The sequence below is a fragment of the Anas platyrhynchos genome, chromosome 5 (genome assembly GCF_047663525.1).
Source record: "Anas platyrhynchos isolate ZD024472 breed Pekin duck chromosome 5, IASCAAS_PekinDuck_T2T, whole genome shotgun sequence".
In the NCBI taxonomy this organism is placed as follows: Eukaryota; Metazoa; Chordata; class Aves; order Anseriformes; family Anatidae; genus Anas; species Anas platyrhynchos.
In genome coordinates this window covers 39,958,525-39,981,807 of record NC_092591.1, presented here as the reverse complement: position 1 = coordinate 39,981,807, position 23,283 = coordinate 39,958,525, and the positions used below count along the sequence as shown (strand labels likewise).

Sequence of the window (23,283 nt, the reverse complement as noted above, 5' to 3'; positions counted from 1 at the left end):
ATAACACGTGTCAAAATTTAACTGACCTGTGCAACATGAATGAACTTGATGAACACTTCAGCTCGAAGCTGTGGTGTTGGTCTACTGAGAACCATTAGCTGCACCCACTGAGAGATACCATTGCAAAGAGCAATTGACCTTTCCATCGTTGGATTCTCCTTCACACAACTATTCACGATGTAGTTTTGATAATCTGAGAACTTAAAAGAAAAAAAAAAGTATATTAAAATTCATCTTCCATTTCATACACCTCGTGATCTGTTTGCAAACAAAGGTGTGCTTTACAAGTTAAATACTAAAGAACAAGATCTATCTTGCACTTTAAATATCCATAAGACTCTACTTTGTCAAAGCTATGTTCAGCTTTCTTTAAAGCAGACTTGCAGTAATTATCTGCAGAATGCAGAAATTAACTGAAAGCATCTTTTCTTGATGATTTGTATCACATCACTTGCATCATGTATATCCCACAAGCCTTGACTCTTATAAACCCTAGGATGAGCAAAGTTGGGGTTTTCCTCTCCAGTGGCTCCACAGGTTGGTACATTACATTTAACTAACATTTGCCATAGAAACCTAGATTCAATCAATCGAGTAATTCAGTAATGGTTTATGTTCAAATTATGTATCTACATCACACTTCTGAATTAAGCTATACAGAAACAAAGAAGCAAGTTCAAACATATTTATATAAAACTGTGATTAAACCCATTAAGAAATAAGAAAGGCTATGGACTCCTTAATATTTTGATATGCGTTGTGAGATTGTTGTCTTTTACCAAAATGATCCAAAATTGTTTAGGGGACAAACAGTTTAAACATTCTTTGAAGCCATTCTTCCCATTAAGATTAAAAAGAAGCAATCATTTGTTTTTGTTGATGCAACATTTATCTGTTCTCTTGATATATCCATTGACAGGAATGCACAGAAATGTAACTAATCAGAAGATTTGACAGGAGATTTATATACTCATTCTTTACTATGGGTACTAATACTGACATCTTACCAAAAACTTTTGTAGTCATAGTAGATATGTATTCCTTTCTTAATGTCAGAGAAATACATGTATATACTGAATGGCACTGATCCTTAAGGAAAGGTCATAAATTGTAATACTGCTATGTTTCTTGCCCATTCTCTCTGTTTTTAACTTTGTTTCCCCCCACCCATTTAATGAGAACTAGTAACACTAAAAAGCAGAGACAACAGCAGACACCTGGATTCATCTTATGAAATTAAAAATGGAAAAAATACTATGAGTAATAAGTAGAGCTGTCTCTAAGATTTCATAGCATGCACTTACAGTTATTGTTTGAATGGTGAACCATAGCCAGATTTGGCTGGATGTTGAAATTTAAGCAACCACTCTGTACTGATAATTAATTTTTCAATATCTGACTACATAATTATCAACTTCATAGCAGTTTCAGTGCAATTATAAATCAGTTTGATTAATTTATATTTTGTTGTCACCAGCTCTCTCCTTTAGAAAATGATTTTTTTTTTTTTTTAATGCTGAACGAGTTTATATTTAATACTACTTAAAGACTCAAGATAGCTGTAAAAGAACTGTAAGCGGCATATACTGTAAAGAAGTCCAGGTACTTAAATAATGCAAGGGTCTGGTATTGTAATGACTAATTAAAGAGCCTCAACAGTAAAGCAGGTTCTTATAAGAGAGCATAGGATCCTTGTATTTTATAGCTATGCATTAAAATGATTTCCAAGTGCGAGCATACCTGCAGTCATTACTTTGTGAACACCACTCCCTGCATTTTTCTTTGCTGCAAGATACAAGGTGTCTCCTGGAAGATTTTGCTACGTGCTGTATATGTGTAGGGGATCAAGTATTCCTTGCTCGCTTTCATATGACCGAGTCTATAAGTAGTTATGCCAATGACTGATAACATAACAGGCCATTTGCAGTCTCGTTCCTGCTATATTCTGCCCTGTTAGAAAAGGATTCTGTGGCTTAGCATATTGTGAATACATTCTGCAAAGAGTTAATGATTAAAGCTATTTCTTAATTACACATTTTTTTCCTGATCTGAGGTTTCAGTAAACTCAATTTATACCAAAATGCATGCAGGTATGTAACTGTAATTTGGAGTACTATGACAAATCCAAGACTCTGACAGCAATCATACTTGTTATGCTCATTAATCACTAATTATTTTATGTCTGCACAAAGCTTTGAAAGCATTAAGACTTGTATAAGCTTTAAGTATTAGTACTGCCTACAGGCAGCATGTCTATGCATGACTTTGGTTGCACAGCTCTTTGAATTTAGCACAATACTTGAAGAGTCACGTGCAGTCAGCTCAAAATAAACTACACATAAACTACACTAACACGACTGAAATTTGCAATCTACTGAGAGCCACCTTCCTTACTAGATCTCATTTTCAAATTCTGCTATTTTGAGAAAAAAAGAGTGATTTTTTCTCTGCTTTCAGTGTCATCACATTGACTTTGCAACTCAATTACATTTTGGTGTCTAATGTTTACTATTCTGTTTCATGTGTGAACTGTACCATGTTTGAATAAAAATAATGGATCATAAAAGGATGCAAGTGAGGCCAAAGTGTGTAGGGGAACTAGCATCTTAAAATGCTGTTTTCTCGACTGCTTACTTATCTTTGTTTTTTTGTTACACACACACACACACACACAAAAAAAAAAAAAAAAAAAAAAAAGGGAAACAAGGCAAGTACAGTCCAGTGACTCCTTATGCAGAAAAGCCCTTAGCCACTGTATGAGAATGATGCATTGTTTCCTACTTTCCTATTGCCACAGGAAATTAACATTCTGGGAGCTTTCCAAGTTTTCTTCATACCTTTTCAGCTTGACTTATGATTTGAGTCAAAGGATGATGTTTGTTTCTGTGCCCAATTATACCACTTGTTCTAATAGGGACAGATTATTTGGAAGAAGATTGTTTATTCCTCTTCCTTCCAACGGACCCTGCCCTGACTCTCTTGCATAGCTACTTAAAAGGTTCTACTCTCCCCCCCCCAACTGTAGGGAAAAGAAAGGTACTCAGAATAAGTATCACTGGCCAATTCAATTCCAGTAAGACAAGAAGGGCCTGGACACAGACATGGGCATATATTAGTCCATACATATAATTGTTAGCATAAAATTGAAAAAATTTCAACTCATGCCACTAACACTCTCTCAACAACAGTTGGATTTGGTCCATGCATATATCTGTATGGATATGGACAGCACAGACCAAGGAATATTCTTAACACACAGCATGCATCAGTATCCTTCTCTAGAAGACATGACAGTTTAGCCCTGCAGATGCAAGTTGAGCTGTAATCAGTCTGCTTGATTTCAGGGCCAGGGAACAGGCCTTATCTACTTCATTTAGTTGTACTGATACACAGATAACAGTTTTCTCAGCTGGTTCTGTAATTGACCTCGACATTGCTAGCTCTCCAGCAAAACTGTTTTACTCGTACTGCAGGGTTAATCTTGTAATACTATTCCTCTCCCATCTTTTCTACATCATTCCTGCTTTTGTTTTAAAAAATGAAACAAAATAAATTACTTACTGATATTCTTCTGAAAGACTTAAATTCCAGATAGGTAAGGTGGTCTGACAGCTCCTCTGGCTCAAGGTGATCAAAAAGAAGTGAAACTTTCCGTTTCTTGCTGGTGTTAGCCTTTACACGCTGTGTCAGCTTTCTAGACCAGTCCCTGGAATTTCTTTTAGAGAAATTTTAAAACAGAATTACCCCGAGTTATCTTCTGAAGATAATTTTTTTTCTTCTCTTTATAATACAAAATTTACGTTGTTTTCATGTTTTACTGCATTAAAAAGTTGATTACCTGAATTTCTAAACAGCAAGTTTCTGTCACATATTACAGATTATAAGAATACATTAATATTACATTAATGAAGCACATAAGTACAGTACAACTATATTACTAAACAAAACAAGATCATATACTGCATTTTCCAAACTGCTGTCCTAACTTTGGCTTTATGGAACATGTACAGTGTTCTTCGATTTATTAGGTCTTAACAGATTTCATTGACCTGCATCTGAATAAGAATTATTCCTCCTATGATAGTTGTCTTCAGAGTAACAAAATTTACTTGAGTATGAAAAACTAAATATCATCTTTCATAAACAGATATAAAATGCATGCCAAGTTCTGCTTTGCGTTTTCCTGTGTATTTCCAAAGTATGAATTTATAGTTAGGCGGTTCCACAGTTATCTTACCCTAACATAACGAGGAAGGTTCCCTTCCCAAGACAGAACTATGCTGTACATAGTATGTACAGATGTAGGGTTTGTTCATGACAGTATAAATCATCCTACAGCTAGAAATCACACAAAATAAAGAGTCTGACAATTCAATAAACTGTATCTTCTATCTTACCTTTGGCTTTAAAATGCAAACACATTTTACCTCCTTTATTACCCAATCAAAGTGTACTTTCCTTTTTCATCAACTGAGTCAGTAAGACCTTCAGAACCATTAGGCCTCTACAAATTTTCTAAGTTCCCTGGACAGAATAAGATTTATCTAGTACAGAGCACAAAGTCTACACAACAGTTCAATTGAACGTCAGCCATTCTTGAAAGGCATTCTATTCTTCTATGTAATATATATTTTGACTATAATAAGGTATACATTCTTCTAGGATAAATAACAGTCAACTTATCTTATTACAGACTAAACCTAACCCACTGTAGGATCATGACCCTGTTGTACTGGAACGATATTATATTTGAATAAAGGAAATTCAGAACAAAAGCTTGTTTTCTAAGCATACTGAAACTTCTGCACTCACATTTGAGTTGTGTCAATTAGACGACAGTGTAACTCCTCACCATTAGCTTTAACCAGTTCTTGAAATTCCTCCATAGTTGCGGATAGTTTAGAGTCCATTTTGAACATAACCCAAAACTCTGTAATCCAATATCTATTGTACGGTGAAAAAACAGAAATACAAAAATAAAGATGTTGCTTTACCATGAGCAAGGCTGAAACTTAGATAGTTGCTATAGATGCTCCAGTTTATCATTTGTTTTTGATCAACTTTTTGATCAACTTCAGGGGACAAACCATGCTTTTAAATGCTTCTGCTTTATTCTATCAGAAATCAAATATTCAAGGTTAAAAAAGAAGCTACTTTAATTCTGTATAAAACTATAGTACATTTTTGAATGGAATTCAGTAATTCAATATTAAATCTTCTGTTTTCACATTAAATTTAGATAATATGCATGCCGATTATTTTCTTCGTGATCTCACAAATATCTTATATATTCCTTTAGAACTTGAAATAATTCAGTCTGAAAATGCATTGCGCTAGTCAGAATTTTAACTATTAACTGAAGAAAAATTTACTATTTAAATATATTTGTTTGGTGGTGACCTCCCATGCACCAAATATCTCATGAGAACTACATTTTTCTGTGTTGGGCACTCAAACTGCTTCTGTCATGTATTTTATATTTCAGTTCCCATATGTGAATTGTCACCCATTGTGGTAGGTTGAACCTGGCCAACAACTAAACAGCGACCCAGTCACTCACTCACTCCTCCCTCCTGCAGCAGGACAGGGAGAGAATAGAAAGGGCACAAGTGAGAAAAACTTGTGGGTTAAGATAAAAAGAGTTTAACAATCGAATAAAAGAAGAAAAAAAAATAATAATGAAAAAACACCACCAAACAAGTGTTGCAATGGCAATCACTCACAATCTCTCATGAGCAGACCAAAGCCCATGCATTATTCAAGGTATAGCTACTTTGGAATGGCAACTCAGTTTTTATTGTTGAGCATATTGTTATATGGCATGGAATATCCCATTGTTCAGACTCGTTCAGCTGTCCCAGCTTTGTCCCCTCCCAACCTCTTGTTCACTCCTTGCCTACTGTCTGAGGTGCAGGGTGGGAAACTGAGCAAGCCTTGATGCTATGCAAACCTGTGCAAACACTGTTCAACACAGCAACATTTTACCTGTTACTGTAAACACCATTTTAGTCATAAATTCGAAACACAGCACCATACAGGCAGGTACAAAGACAATTAATACAATCCCAGCCAGACCTAGTACACCCATACACATAAAGATCTGTGCTTGTTGGAAAAATGGAAATGCATACTCTCGTGGATGCATACATGTACATACATCAGTTTGCCAGGAAGCAAAAATGTTCCCTGACCACGCACAATAGCAAAGCACTCTGACCTAATAATCTACTTTGAGATTCTAGAGTCATCACCATTTAAACAAACAAACACTTTCATAACTGATGCTAGTTATTTCCTATTTCATGTAAAGAAGAATTATCATATGCTAATCTGTTACCAGAACTGTATCTTTATTTCCTCCTTTTTGTTTTCTCTACGTTAAGATATCAAATTTTATCACATTTAGTCCAAAAGAAAAAAAAAAAAAAAAGTGATAAGCAATCCAGGATATTTCAAGTGACTAAGAACAGTTACTAGGGAATATTACCTAATAAATACAATGGTGTTTTTCTTAGTATTAAAGTAGCTGCAATATCCCACATCATTTTTTTTTTAATAGGCCTATATAATAACATTAGACACAACGCTACTGATTCCTGAACACTGTCAGTTCTCACTGATGTTCAAGGTACAGCCTTATACAGAATCAGTTTGAAACTGACCCAGTAATTCATGCACTGACTTTAATGGATCTACACAAGGCTACCTGGACCTTTATTAAGTTGCTAAAGTGAAATTTGAAAAGATGAAGAAATGCAACTCTTTCTCTTTCAATGTCATCTTAAGATATGCAAAAGCATTCTTCTATATGGTACAGGAACAACTGCAGACTAATAGCTACCATATGAGAATATTCTTACCTCACAAAATAGCATATCTTTACACATAGCATGGAAGATTTCTTTTCTAAAGCACTAAGATAGGTAGAAAACTGTTAAGGAAAATCATATTTATTCACATATGATATGAAATGTAGCATGCTAAATATTTCCCTACCTTTAAGTATAGTAGGAATCATTCTCATGGCATATGATATCAGATTATAGTTTTATACAAAGGTATAGAAATTATGTTCCAAGATCACTAGCAAATGTTTGCTGTAAATATGACAACTCTGAGTAATACTGATGTAACTGCCCAAGTATAGACCATTAAGTACTGAAATGACTGCTTTGTACGCATACTTCTTTGAAGCATGCTTCACAATTTCTAACAAAAATCACTTGCATATCTCACTAAAATTTGAAACAATACCAATACAATATACAATTATACAATTTATTGTATACAATACAATTATGTTTAATTAAGAAATACTCCAGTTTAGTATGAGTCACTGAAGCTTTTCAAAAAAAAAAAAAAAAAAAAGAGGATATTTTCTTTTAAATATAACCAGCTATATAAAATACTCCTTGCTAATCTCACCCCTCTGACTGCAATAGTTTTCATTTGACATGCTCTGGTAACTAGAAAGAAACATCCATACTTTTAGTCTATTAGCTCTGTAAAACACATATTCTTATATTGTAACCAATGCCTTATGAAGACATGGAAGATACATTTGGAAAAAATATATTATATGTATCTTCAGTCTTCTGCTATAGATAATACATATATTTTCAATACTACAAAAAATAATTTAATGAAAACACCTTGTAGATTCTCTCACAGATTGATTGAGATTAACTGCAGCTGAAATCTTCCCCAACTGAGGAGAGAAAATCCACAAAAAAAGTACCTGTATTAAGTGCTTAAATGAGACCGACAGTAGAGTTCGTGAAGTCTGAAAAGGTTTCCCAAGTATTTTGAAGGGCTCTGAACAAACCACCTGAAATTAAATCATTCCTAACTATCCAAAATCACTCATGAAATTTGGGGAAAAATTTGCATGAGAAAGAATACTTGTAGAAAATTGTCATCTCCAGGTGATAAAATCAGACTATTTTTTAAAAAAAAAATGCTTTTGTGCCTTTTTCTTCTACTTGTATAGAGGAGAGAAAAATAAAGAGAAATCTGGACTAGGCCCAGGTTCATAGTATCTAACTAAGGTGCCTAATTTAAACTAACACCTGTTAGATATTCCCTAGGTATTTCTTCCACAGCTAATGGAGGGTGATTTATCCTACTTAAAATCCGAACTGGAATTTCATCTCTCTCTGTAGATCATAAACTAAACCAAACAGACAAAAACAAAAAAAACAAAAACAAAACAAAACAAAAAAAAACACTAAAACAAAACAAAAACAAAACATTATACAGCCACAAAATTTGTAAGGAGCAAATCCATTGTTTTATTAGTGAAATAGTAGTATACCCCTAAATTTAATATTCTACACTTACCTATTTTAAAATTGTCAAGTATATCTAATTTTACCTTAACAACAGTTGGATATTACAAAGGATATAGATCAACAAGTTTCTGGAGCATGTCTGCAGAGGAGATGAAAAACTGATGCATGGTCAGAATCATCTTTAGCAGCTGGTTGTTCTGATAAGCATTTCCTTCTAAATCTGAAAATAAATAAATAAATATATATTATATATATATATATATATATATAGGAATCTTGATACAATTTCATAAACAACATGCAAGAGGCTTCTTGAGAAAAATAATTTTAATCAAGCCTGTTTATCTATGCTGTTTGAAAGACAGCAGTTACATACTGACTTAGGAAGTCCATCTTTTTTGTGATGAGAGCTATATAACAATTAAAAAGCAAAAAGCTTTGTCTCAAAAACAGTCAAGTATTTAGACAAGTACACGTAATGATCTGAGCCCAGCAACAATAACTTAAATAGTTAGCTTTAGGCAGGTGAGATAACCTTTGAATCAATGAATTGAAGAGCAAGAGAGTTAAGGCTACTGAATCATATCAGTCAGTGGCATGACTGAACTCATGAAAGGGAATTGAGATATTCTTAAGTGCTTGTGAACCTTTTTGCGTTGCTGACATATATAATCCTAAAGTATACACACAGGTTAGGATCTATACCTAGAAATGCATGGAATGAGACACAATGTATACAGAATTCTAGGGGTTAACTGATGCATACTTAGCAGTGGACCTAAAAGCCGTAATGAATTTCCTTGAACTGTGTATTACAAGGATTTCACTTGAAGGACATTTTTAGACTGCATTTGTCTTCTGGGTATTGTATTTTTTTTTTCCATATTTGGAAAAGACCAAGGACATCAAATATATCAGAATGTTTTACAACGTTTCCATTTCTGTTACACACACTTTAACTACTTTGTTAATATTAACAGGCAATGGTTGTGTACAGACTGCCATGAGACAAACTAGGTAGCTTGAAGTGGAATTAGACACCTTTTCAAAATGTATTTTTCAATAATTTTTAAATATTTAGTCCTCTATCAGGACAAATGCAGTTGCCATTTAACAAGAGCAGTATGCAGAAGCAATGTACAGTAAGGCAAAACAGAAGAGGCAGGTGACAGCAGACCTGGAACATAAGAAGTGGAATATAATGGTAGAGGAAAAAATAAATAAATAAATCGCACAGCACAGAAAAAGGTACATTAAGCTGAGCCCGCTCGCAAGACAACATAATCTGTGTTAGTCACTGAATAACAATTGCCATGCCCTTATACAGGGAGGTACCAAATGTGAAGAGAGGACCCCAAAACCCAGGGCTTTCCTTTTGATCAATACATTGGATCTTTGGTAGAACTAACAAAGCCTGATTGCTTCTAGATCTGTCTCCTCTATTCTTCACAACAGTCCTATTCACACCCTTTACTGCCCCCTGGAAGTCTTTGCCTTCTCTTCCCTGTATCAATGCCACAAATCCCCACTCATGCTTACAGAGAGCCAACACAGGGCAGTACATCCTGTGACAGGACCTTTACAGTCAAATCCAGCCATACACACAGGAGGCTCACCTCACTGCCCCTACACCAACTTGGGCACCAAGCTGGATGTCTCCCTTCTGCACAGTCAATTCTTTACAGAGTCCTGTCTTTCCATCAAATTTTTGTATTGTATGATCATTTTAAGCTTCTTTGATAAATTCAGCAATTACATCACTTTTTACAAATTTCAGTCAAAACAAGTTCATGAAATCTTTTCAGGTAAGAGGGGTATGGGTGGGAGAGGTGGTTTATGTTTTTTTGTTTGCTTGTTTGTTCGGTTGATTGTTTTTTTTAAACAGCTGATGCAGTACATACTAGCCCAATATTTTAAGGCAATCAGAAACGTTTGCAGCATCACAACAGAGCACACCACAACTGAGTCAGTGGGCAGTAGCATCTCTTAGTGACTCAGTTGGAAAGGCTCTAACTGAAAAATGTAGGTGTGTAGAATCACAGAATCACAGAATCACAGAATTTCTAGGTTGGAAGAGACCTCAAGATCATCAAGTCCAACCTCTAACCTAACACAAACAGTCCCCACTAAACCATATCCCTAAGCTCTACATCTAAACGTCTTTTGAAGACTTCCAGGGATGGTGACTCCACCACCTCCCTGGGCAGCCCGTTCATGTCTGTCCATATAACCTCAGTCTGATAAACTTATGGAGAGAAAGCACTGGAGAGTTAGGAGAACAAATTGCAGAAAATTTCCTATGAGCAATTGCTATCAATGCAGAATATAAGGCTAAGCTTTTCAAAAGCCAAACCTCCCTGCACTTACACTAAGAAAACAAGTAAGATGATAAAAGTCCTGAAGACTAATCTCTGTAGTGTTATTCTCAGCCTCTTTTAATAGAGTGACAAGTTTAAGTTAACAGAAGCACTTGCAGATATGTTTAGAGATTTGTGTGCTCTTTGCCACACTTCCAATTTTGTTTTCACGTGTTAGCTGAGCTCCAAGGTCGTGACAGTGCATTCACCACTCAAGAAATACAGAAGACTCTGCTTAGCATACGATTCAACTAAGATGATACAAAGAGCTTATAAATACCCTGTTACCAACCACAGGCACATCCTTAAACAGGCACATCCTTAAACATCTAGGGCTTTTTGGTAGCAATGTACAGGAACTGTTAGTACTCCTGCACTACAACAACAGTATAAAGGTTTAGTTTCCTTTCAGGGAATCAAGTAGAGCTAATCAGCATTTTGAACTGTATAAATACATGTTCTCTCAGTGTAGCAGATAGAAACCAGTCATTTTCTGTAGTATGGGATATACTAATTGTATTTAACTACCCACTGTTTGCACAGATAAGAGAGAAACAGGCCATCAGCTACACTGGAAATCAGTTGAGTCAGGACTCTTAATTGATGACATAAGAAACTGCAATTGGGTGAAGAGAGTTGAGTAACTGGAAAGAGAATACTAACCAGCAATCTCCAAAAAGGGACATAAACTAAATAAAAATATTGACTTCTTAAATACAGAAGTTACTGTAACAGATCAATGTAAAATAAAAATTAACGTTGGTGAACAGTCATCTGCATCACGCTTAAAAAGTTCTTGAGCTCTCTTTTGACTTTTACTACAAGTTCTCAATTTTACAGCATGAGCCAAAGTTTCCACATCTCCTGTTCATGTTCTCACGTAATTTCATTCATTACTCAACAGAACCTATTACAACATTCATTATACAACAGATTTTTTCTGTTCTTATTTCTACTAGAACTATAAATAATTTCTATTTCTACTAGAGTATAAACAGTCTGGTAGAGCAGGTGTTGTGTGCCAAGGCACTGATGACAAAACAGCAAGTTTTGCCAGAGAAGTAGGGAATTCACAGGGGAAGGCTGGGACATCAGGAATCATAACGTGTTTTCAGCTCTTTAGTATCTGGCTTTTTGTACTATTCCAAGTGTTTTCAACAAGAGTAAAGTTCTTTCAGGTCTATCACATAGAGGTTGGTATCAATTTTCATCTTTTTTTTTTTTTTTTTTTTTTTTTACAAAACTTATTGTTTTGCTATGGCTTACATCTAATGGGTCTTGTTTAACCAGAAAAGCAGTTCAATGTATCCTTAACTTGAAAGCTGAAATGATTACATGCACAATTATTATTAAGTATGTAGAGCTGTAGTTAAATCACCTGCTTTTAAGACATGCTCAATATAGGTCACACCTTGCTGACAAGGACAGCAAATAACTATCTTAGCAGCTTCTCCTCTGTGCATATTCCAAACTCTTCTATCAAGACGTACAACAGGTACCACTTGGTTCCATGTTCCAAAATGCACTTTTATCCTTTTGTTAGTCTTTTTAATTTTCTTTTTTTTTTTTTTTTCTCCATATTATAAAGGTGCACAGAAAAATAGCATGTTCTGCTTAATGTTAGGTCAATACACTTAACGGAACTGTCTTGCATAACAGAAGTGGATTTTTGCTTCAAAACATCCAGATCTAACTATTTTACAAGAGAGGTGGACTTTACAATATTTTACAGCAACATATAATTATTTTGCACACGCTAATGCATTACCATTTTGTGCTATCCATTCCTCCACTGCACCAATAATTAAAAGGTTCAATCTACACAAAGAAAAACATTGTATTACTGATGGTTTAAAAAACAAACACACACTGCAGCCACAAATCTGAAGGTTCCCAGTACCATCCAGCACTGAACAGCAAACTTGTATGGGATTGTAACAGCACACAATTTTACAAACACATCTGATACCAAATATGTAATGTCATATTCCTGCCAGATCTATGAAGGAAGCACTTTTCAAGTAATGCACTATGACTCCAGCTCAGTTTCAGAATTGTCACTGGTTATTTCACACCTCTGACCACTAGGTCACTTCTTTTTAGAAGAGCTAACCTGCTAAACATAGCCATGTATAAGGAAGTTACAAAAGTCGTGGTAAACTATCTTTGTGCAAATGCTGAAGCCAATAAGAGGGCTTTCCTGACTCTCTTGCAAGACTGTCTCTGACTGCCTCCACAGCATTCTCTTGAACCTCCAGCAGTGCTTTTTTTTTTCTAAAAAAAAAAAAAAAGTTTGAGACTCATTTTCATTTCCGTTTGTATACCTGTTTCTAACCACACACCCTGCTGAGCAGAAACCACTAAGTGAACATTAAATAAAGTGGCATGGGTGTGTTTCAGTTAGTCAATTTACCTTAACAGAATGCTACAAAACACTGTATAAGCCTTAGCTTTGTTTCACTGCAGAAAAATGTAAGTAGTCCACTGGTTACATTCTTTTTCTCCTGTAAATACCCTTAATGTGTTGTTTTAATAAATAATCTTTGAAGCAAACAAGAAAGCAGGAAATGAAAATACTTTTCCAGTATTTAACTACATTAGTACAAAGAGCACAAAGAAATATAGGGCTGAATATTTTAGTATCCATACAGTAACAGAATGCCACTAAAATTATAGCTATGAAAGTTCCATTGCACACGTTACACTTAGAACAAATGAGAGTAAAAACATCCCAACCTAGGTGTATCAGCCACTCTACTGCATGGAGCCAGCAGTTGGAGCATGTGATCTGTGATTTAGAAATAGGCGAAGTATCACTTGTTCCTAGAATAATTAGAAGAATCAAAGTACTCAAAAGCTAATAAGCAAGGCTGTAACAGTTGCCTGTTTTTCACCATCTCCTGGCAGCCACCAAGCCTACAGTAAATATGCTTACTAGAAGAAGTATGTTCTATAGGCTGTATCATTGTACTAGGACCTTCCCACTCATGAGGGCAATCATTAGGCAACAGGAAGAATGCCAAAATGTCTTAATTGAACTTAATTTTGGAAGAAAGAAGTTAGTTTTTCCTAGGTCTGAGAGGCCTTTATTTCGTAAGCATTTCTTTACCAGACAGTTCTAACTCTATCACCTACTGTACAATTTGAAATGAATCAGAAGTGAATCACAGAACCCTGACATCACATGAATAGTGATTATACTACTAAGAATACAAATAACTTCTTGTAAGCTACCTGAAGTCTTCCAGTCATTATCAAAAGCTACCATCAAAAACAACACAACACAAGAAAGCATCAAGCAATTGCCAAGTAGTCCAGCAAAATGCAAAGCTGAAACTCATGGGTTGCTATACTAATGTTGCTGTATAATATTCTTCAAGACTTCTGCAAAGTGTTTTTTTGTTTTGTTCTTTTCCTGGTAACTTAAAGAAGATGGTGTGAGGACGGTGTTATAAATGTCTGTAAAGATTATTATAGCAGCATCTGATAGGAAAACTGGGACACGTGATGTTTTTAAGGTTTAGCAGCAGGAAAACTTAATGAAACATACAGACCTGTGTTAAATACAGAGCTACATGCTAGGGTTTAGTGTCTGAATTGAAATAGCTGTAAGACAGTATCACTGCCCCAAATCTTATGAGATAACTTAGAAGGGCTAGAAGGAGCTAAAACTGAACAAAATATTTCCTGAATACTTCATGGATACTTTCTGGAACTTGACCTCACAGATTGGAACACTATTCCCTGCAATCATTCTGTTTCAATTCAGTTAAAAACTTATACAACACATAATAACCTTACTATGGGCTTATTATTCCCTTTTAGCAAGGGAATTTGCTACCCTGCTAAGGAGGCAGTCATTTAACTCTGTTTGTTCAACTGATCAAATTTGGACAGAATCAGATTATTAAGAAGCCATCCTCCCAACTATTAGTTATGACTGTAAAATCATAGAACAGAATCACAGAATGGGCTGGGTTGGAAGGATCCTTAAGGACCACCCAGTTCCAACTCCCTGCCATGTGCAGAACACCTCCCACCAGACCACACTGCCCAAAGCCCATCCAGCCTGGTCTTGAACCTCCAGGGATGGGGCATCTAGAGGTTCTCTGGGGAACCTGCTCCAGTGCCTCACCACCCTCTGAGTAAAGAATTTCTTTCTAATGCTTAATCTAAATCTACCCTCTTTTACAGCCATTAGTCCTTGTCATATCACTGCACCCCCTCAAAGAGTCCCTCCCCAGCTTTCCTGTAGGCCCCCTTTAGGCCCTGGAAGGCTACTATAAGGTCTCCCCAGAGCCTTCTGTTCTCCAGACTGAACAGCCTCAGCTCTCTCAGCCTCTCTTCATAGGAGAGGTGTTCCAGCCCTCTGATCATCCTTGTGGCCTTCCTCTGGACTCACTCCAAAAGTTCCATGTCCTTTTTATGTTGGGGGATGCCATCACCAAGAGCTGAGAAACAGATTCAAACTAAACTAGGGTGTTTACTTTTTGAGTCAGAAATAGCCTTATTTGTTACAGGCAGCTGAAAGCTCAGTTAACGTAGACATCAGGACTAGAGGCTAATGTTCCCACTCCAATGCAGAATTGGTTCTCTGTAAGCCAGTGTGTTTCAGAACCAGTTTAATTTGTTGCTAAATTGACCAGTGATGAAGATACCAGTCTCTGTAGGTGACTTATTCCAGCACTTGACCATCTGTGTCAGACTTCTCCCTGTGGCCTTAAGTTTTTGATTAGAAAACATGAGCAGCTTCAGGATATTACATCCAACCCCCAGTAGAGAGAAAAAATACTCTGTTTTCCTTAGCAATGTATTTTTTCTATTTAAAGATTTCTTCCCTCATCTCTTTTCTCTATTAGGAAACATTAATATTGTCTTTTTTAAATTTTCCTTAGAAGCCAGGTTTTCTAGATCTCTGGTCAACTTTAATGTTGTTTTCTGAACCTTCAACAATTTACCCACTTATGAAGAGAACTTGAAAGAAGTAATCCAGAAGACATCTTAGCATCAGAGTTAGCATATTATTTTGAATATATATGTATATATATAAAGCTATGGTGCACAGGATAACTGTATATATATGTTATAAATAATAAAAATAAGCATACACACTCCTCTATGCATACATATATCCCCTTAGAGTTTTTGCCTTTTCTGCAGTACTACAATACCATTACATTCTTTTCAGTTTTAAAATCTGTCTTCATGTTGATATTCTTTCTTGTGGAACACCTGTATATCAAGTTCACTGTACTCTGCTTTTACAACTGATTACCCTAAGTGTACCCTAAGAACTTAGTACTTGTTCTTAGAGAATTCTTCTTCATTTCAGATTATTATTTCAGATGGATAATGTCTTTCAGAAATGGTGTAAGCTAATTACTATGACCTTACAAAGATGATGCATCAATTAGGTAAAAGAATGGCACTCAGTAGAGTGAACCAAAGCATTCAGGGAATTATTGCACTAAAGCTTTTTTTGTTGTTGTTTGTTTGTTTTTAATTTGGCTTTTTGGCTTAGTCTGCATAAATGCTTGTAGCCAGTAGGTGAGTAATATATAAACTTATTTACACAAGCAATTGGACTTATGGGAAAAACCTCCAAAATTAAAATGAGAACAAATCAGTATTTTTACAGAGAGGAAAGAACCGTACTATATTGCGATCAGTTATGCACTAGCAGAACCTTAAACAAGCCAAATAAACAGAAATGCTGAAAGAAATGCTATAAATGTGACAGTTCCCCAAGTCTAATTCCCACTTCAAACTCCCTATAGAATGGGAAGGAAAAAAAAAGAAAGCAGAAAAAAAAAAAAAAAAAGTTCTTCCAAATACTCATTAACAATGCAGATATATCCAAGACACATGTGAGTCTAATATGCATCCATGAAGGATAATGAGACTGTTCTGTGTGCAGGTAGGGAACATTAGGGGCTAAAAGCCTCAAGGGAAAGCCATTATTCTCTCTCAGAAACAGCTTTTGGAAAGCTAAATCTTGCAGAAAGCTCTGGGTGGATAATTCTTTAAAATGAAAACAAGAAGATAAAAGCTCTTGTCAAGGGGAAATGGGATGATTTTGAGAAATTAAAATGTTCTTCAAGAGAAACCAAATGAAATGTGGGTGGAAAGCATTCCATTAGCCTTGGAAATTCATATCAAGTACACAGAACAAGGTAAAAAGTTAACACGCCCCTACACACGCTAATATTCATTGTTCTACAGTATGGTTAAAGCATTGATCTTGGCGAGTGTAGATGAAAACTTTTAAATCAAGTACTTTTTTTCTATAGAGCCTAACAATTGTAATTTGAGAGTTCAAGTTTTTTCAAAACTTGAAGTCATCATACTAGAGGAGCCATGTGAAGTTTTTCAGCTACAGACAACTTCTGAATAATTCAGGTGTAATGCCTGGCAACACAGCTGTGCTCGTTCGTATAAACATAGGTAGCTAAGACAAACCAGACTTCCAGAACAGAAACAGAAAATTCTGAAGATGGTACCACTAGGTGACCACTCACCTCAGCTGCATGCTTCACACTTACTCATCCCACAGCAACAGTGTTTTTACAATGAGCTTCTATCTAACTACATGATTGATCCTGGTGCATCCAGTTATCAAACTCATGGAAGCATGAAGTCAGCTTCATTTGAAAGTGTGAATTGTAACAGAGCAGCAGACACAAGCAGCTTTCCTTCAGGTCCGTAAGAGATGTTACAGGTAGCTTAGACCCCAGTTTCTGGCCTTGACTTTCATTGCTGACTCATACTTCTACCCTAACTATAAAGTTGCTCTAGTATAGCATTTCTGACTTAGTTTTAAACTTCTCTTAAATACCTCAGCTTCCCAGTCTTCGGTCTAACTTCTAGATATGTTTCTGGAATTAACATTTACACACTACCAGGCAAGCTATCTTCTAACCCAGCAGATGCGGGCATGCCTTTGTCCCTTCCTCAGACTGGGACATATCTTATTCTGTAAACAGGAAAAAAAAAAAAAAAAAAAAAAAGGTTTCCAAAAAGCTTTCAGCTTCACTACAGACTTAAAACACACCTAAGCACCATGCACCACTATCAAATACTTGCATACAGAAGCTTCCCAATTGCTGATTCAAGCTAGCTGCAGTATGTCAAATTTTCACCAGAGAAATTTTCTCGTATGTTCATGTGTAAGCTTTATTGGCCCTACAGCAGCAGTTGCTGTAGCACAGAAAGTGTCTCATGCCTCCCAAGTACTGTTGTAGTACATTTCTTAATATTAATAACAGAGGTATCTGATCATTTTCTTATTCAAAGTAAACACTGTTGTTTTTCTAGTGTACATTTTTTTAAAAGAATAACACTACATAGTGGAGATGGACATTAGATAGAGCTGATTAAATATAGCTGAGGAACAGAGTTGACAACCTCATCCTTATCCAAACCATAAATTTGGAAGGTGAAATATTTTCAAGAAAATGTAAAGGTTAACATAGAAAAAAATCTCACACTACAGTTCTCTGCCAGAGGATTCTGTATTTTAAAAGAAAAGAATCATGGCATATTGCTAAATGACCACAATATAGGTGACACTAAGCACTTTGTTCTTCTTAACATGACCTCTATATACATATGAACATTAAAGCTGCAGTGTTTGAGGATTCCTGAAGTTATTTCCAATGCAAATACAATCTTAATAGCTCTTAATGGGTGCTCTCTTACCTTTGCCTTTTCCCAGCTTTTGCGCTTTCATATTCTGACCTCTTTAATGCGAGGAAAAAAGTGGTATCATGTTTAGAAAATTATCTTTTTATCTCCAGTCTATCCTGGGTAACAGAAACATTTACTGAACTGTGTAATACTTCACGGGAAGCCCCTTCTTTCTCAGACTTATAAAGAGCATTGCCAAAGTATGTCTTTATACCTGGCAATAAACAGCAGAATACTGAAAGACTCAACATTAAAGCATACACAAACCAAACAAGTAAAACACACGGGAAAGCCTAAAGAGCAAGTGACTGATTTCTTGCTTCTACTTCATACATATGCTGTAGAGAAGAAAGAATTGAAATTCATGAAACATTCTCAAGAGAATGAATTATTTTCTATTGCTATCTAAGCTTTTGTGCACTACAAATTAGAAGTTATATTGTTTTTCTGAAGTTACATTTACAGGTATGAAGATATAATTTTCTGTCATAGCCCTATGGTAACTATCAGTAAATGGGAGGCAGCTTTGTAAAGCAAGATGTCTAAGTTCTATGTATTTTCTTTTATTGTTTATTTCATGACTCAGACAACTATATTGAAAAGACTGAAGTCAAATTAGCTAATTGGAACTTTAAAACACACACAAAGAAATCCAGTTTCATTTCTTTGGGAAAAAAACCCACAGACATCAGGTTAAAAAGAAAAAAAATCATTTTCTTTTTGGTACTATCACAATTACCATTAATAGTTAGCTAAATGGCACTTAGCTTTCTACAGAGCAACAGCTGCTCTTCTGTTCCCACAATGTCATTAATTGATCATTAACATAGTTTCTGTTGCCAAGCAATACTAAATTTTCTGCGCTGTATTTGACCAAATCACACAACACATAATCATTGATGCCATTGTAACACAGTATAACACTGTGAACAAACTTTAATCACTTTTTGGGTGGACCAGGGACTTCAACATTCACTCTAGACTTTGGGAGCAGAAGGGACAAACATGAGACAAACAAATGACTGGCTAGGCAATGCTAACAGGGAAAAAAAAAAAAAAAGCCAGTATTCTGACTAAAAGACAATTATATAATTATATTCTATAATTTGGTATATTTGGTAAAAGAGTAAAGATAAATTTGGTACTTGAACTCTGATTGTTTTATTAGTTATTGCATATTGCAACTAGACTGGAAGAATGTATTTATGTTAAGAGTAGAATATTTTTCTTAGAAGACTCATATTTTTGCATGATACTGATACAAAAGTGAGCTATAAAAATATGAGTTCACAAAACTAGACAACACTGCTAACATAGGTTGTTTTTTTTTAATTATTATTTATTTTTGAAAACATAAATTATGATCAACTTGTTGATCACCTACAGAGACAGCCAGCTCCTTTGACAGATGGTCTCAATTCTATCACATATTTATCTGGCATTTTTCATCCAGATCAGTCCTGAAGCAGTTCTAAGGTTAGTTTATAAACACTCTCTTTATCCCACACTGAGTCAAGCTGGTTTAACACTGATCAGATACTGCAAAACAATTTGCATGACAGCCTAAGGTTAGTATGACCATTAGAAACTTCAAATTGTACTAGGTTCACATGAATTCTGTTAACATTGCTAATTTATGAAGTTAAAATAATAGCTTTTTAGAAAAGTGGACTGCAGGTTTAAATCTTTTTTAAAATACACTTTTTTTCCCTACTGAAGACTGACAACCAATTAATTCCACTGCAAACAGTTTTTCATGACTGAGCTTCTACATAGAATTACAATACATAAAACATGTATTAATGTATGTGTATTATGTACACATATAGATGTACATGTACTCTGGGGAAGAGAAAAACAAAAAACAAAAAACAAAAAAAAACCAACAGCAACAAGAACAACCAGTTGCTTCCCTAAAACCCTTTACTTAAATCTCTCAAGAAACCAGACACAGGGACACTGCATGGTGACAGACACTTAAAAGAAGTTTCATATTTCTTTTTTCCACTGAGCATGCTCATCTTGCCCAGCAGTAACTGAAGTGCCTGAATAAGCAGGCACAGGTTAAGCATAGCTCTTCCATGTGCTACAGCAAGTATGCTTGTAGTGCTTAGACACGGGCAAATATATAAGATCCACACTCAAAGGCTGAAGACATAAATACTTCATAATATTAAAATTGTGACATCTTAGGGATTTCTTAGCTCCTTCATGACCCTCTGATGTTTTCAGGAAGACATAAGCATTTGTAGAAATTAGGACTGTCAAGTATGCTCTTAGGAGTGTTTGTTAGGTAATTTTAAGTAAAATTTCAGGACTTTGCTGTAGACAAAGCAGGGAGGTAGAAAAATGACAATATGCTGTAGATATATTTTGTCCCAATTGCTACAGACTTTTTAAACATTTGTAAAAGTGATTTAAACAAATGTATTGTGTGCTCAGGGGAAAGACCCTTTAACTCTATATGGCCTATAAGCTCTAATGCACATTAAAATAGTTCATTGAATCTTCAAAAGATGTATTTAAAAAAAGTAACAGCACACTTCAACATTAAATTCAACATTTACATGGTAAGATAGAAGCTTACAGTCAAAGAAAGAAATGGGGATCTCTTACCCTACACAGTGAATATATAAATAGGGGGAAAGAAAACATCTGCTAGAACAGAAACTGACTTACTATCAAACAGTCAAAACATCAAGCTCGCAGTAGCACTAGAATAGCCATGGGTAAAACATATGATGAAGTATTGTTATTTCCCTTCTATATGTAGCTGATACAGAGTTTAAAAAATTAAGATATAATTATTCAGTGAAGTAAACACTGCTGAAATATTTTTACTAATTTGTAACACTTTCTGGACTAAATATATTTCAACATGCATTTATGCAGTCTTGCAAAGATTATTATAAAGAAGAACTAGCAAAAATAGAGCTCCGCTACTGAGCGTACGCTTCCTGTGTTCTACTGAACTGTCAGCATTAAATAGTCGATGTGGCCATGGAACAGTGAGCTAGTATGGTGGTTTTGACAACAAAGCTGATAGTACTAGTGTCTTTACAACCAAGCAGTGATGTAGGAGACAACGTCGTACTGACTTCCAGAGACCAGTCTTACCATCAAAAGTACATTATTTTCCAGTTGTTTTATATACTATGTAATAGGAAAACATGGATACAAGGAGTTAAAGCCACTTTTATAATTGTTTTATCTACAATTTCACTACAGAATCACAGTCACTAGCAAAGACTTCCTCCAGAATAAATTATTTCCCTCCTGAAGTTGTCATATTCTAAGCCAAGATTTATTAATTACTTTTTTTTCCATGAATTCACAGCTTCAGCCATCTTGTTGCCAATTAAAAGAGGAAATTAAAAGTAGGTGTTAGTTAAAAGTAGGTGACCTTTCTGTTCCGAATTAACCTCTCCGATGGAGAGGTTCCACCAAATCTAGCCCTTCCTTATGCAAGCTACATTTTCTAGTCTTTTCAATCACCATACCCTACCTTCTGCTCTTCCCCTCTATCTACTCCCCTCCCTCCTTTGATTTCTCTTTTCCTCTATTTCTCTATTACGACCTTCCTTCCATACAAATTTTTTTTTTTTTAATCCTTAAATGTTATTGTCAGCTCCTACACTTCCCCTTCTTTTCAAAGGCAATCAAATGTAATGCATTCATTTGCACTCTACAGCTCTTGTCAATCTAGATCATAGCAGTAACAGCATCCTGCAGGTACTTGTAAAGCTGAAAGGTTTTCTCAGTCACATAGAAAATGTTTTAATCCCTGTCCTATCTAATCACATTTTTTCCTCTTTGCACTGTTGAGAGCTGTTTCAAGCCTCTACAAACCTTCTCATAGACTAAAACCAGGACCAATGTCCCTTTCTGAGAAACTACCTGCCTTCATTCTCTCATCGTACTCTTCTTTTCCTGAATTCTTGTCCTAGTCCATGTCCTGGCTTTTCTATTGCCTTTACTTTTGGCAATTCTTTTTTGGAACTCATTTTACTCATCCTGATGCAACCTTTCCATGGCTTGAAGAAGCCTCTTTCAGCATCTCCTTCTATCTTTGTTAATAAAAGTCATGCTGTTGAATAAAATAAGCACTGGTGTTATACTCTTCTCTCAGATGTAGTTATCCACATGACTTCACACTACCTCATATGACCCTCGCTGTTTCTCTCTAAAGTACACGCCTATCATCCATCAGTTCAAGCTAAAGATGGCCAGATTTGAGAGGGGAGAGAGAGAATACATCAATCATTCTAAAGTACGTGTTCAAGTTGATTACACTGAATAAGATTTTGGTCTTTTCTAAAAAAGAAAATGAAAGTCCACCTAACTCTCAACTTTTGGAAACAGCAGGTAACCACCACCTTGTTGATTTTGGACTCACCACCTTGTAAATCAAGGTATTAAGTCCACATTCTAGTGTCATTTTCTAACCAGCACTGATGCAGACCCACAGACAATATCACAAACTCCAAAATCCAATCTTTGCTTCTTACCTCCTTAGCATAGGTTTTAGATTATCTCAGCTCTCTTGAGCTTTCTCTTGAAAGTTGCCTTTCTACAAAACATCCTGGAATTGTTTACAACACTGTGGCAAAGTTTTCTCACTCATTATTTGAGCTTTACACATCCCACTTTCTCATTTTTCCCCTTATCCATACTGTAAGAAAAATTATGAATACTTGTGCCCTCCGCAGTTTTAAGTGTGGGTTAATTCTTAATGCCTTCTTGGTTAGGCCATCTTTCTGCTATTCCTCACATAAATGGCAGAAGGCTGCCAACTTCCCTTTACACACCATTTTTGACAGCAGCCTCTCTTACACACAATGTGTGTTTTTTTTTCCAAGCTTTTATAATTGATTTCAGGAATATAAATTTGGCAGCATACTTTATAGAAAAATTGTATTTATAATTGTATACATAATACTAGCAAGTGT

The 23,283-nt window shown here is 35.5% G+C and overlaps 1 protein-coding gene across 1 annotated transcript in view; it reads right to left on the bottom strand.

Moving 5' to 3' along the window:
• Window positions 1–23,283, bottom strand: part of RASGRP1 (RAS guanyl releasing protein 1) — a 43,475-nt gene that overhangs the window by 15,135 nt on the left and 5,057 nt on the right. The window contains exons 3-7 of the mRNA XM_027457832.3: window positions 8,406–8,511; window positions 6,861–6,923; window positions 4,813–4,944; window positions 3,562–3,715; window positions 27–200 (exon numbers count right to left, since the gene is read on the bottom strand). Coding sequence (XP_027313633.1) covers window positions 27–200; window positions 3,562–3,715; window positions 4,813–4,944; window positions 6,861–6,923; window positions 8,406–8,511 — 629 coding nt within the window. The remainder of the gene's footprint in view (window positions 1–26; window positions 201–3,561; window positions 3,716–4,812; window positions 4,945–6,860; window positions 6,924–8,405; window positions 8,512–23,283) is intronic.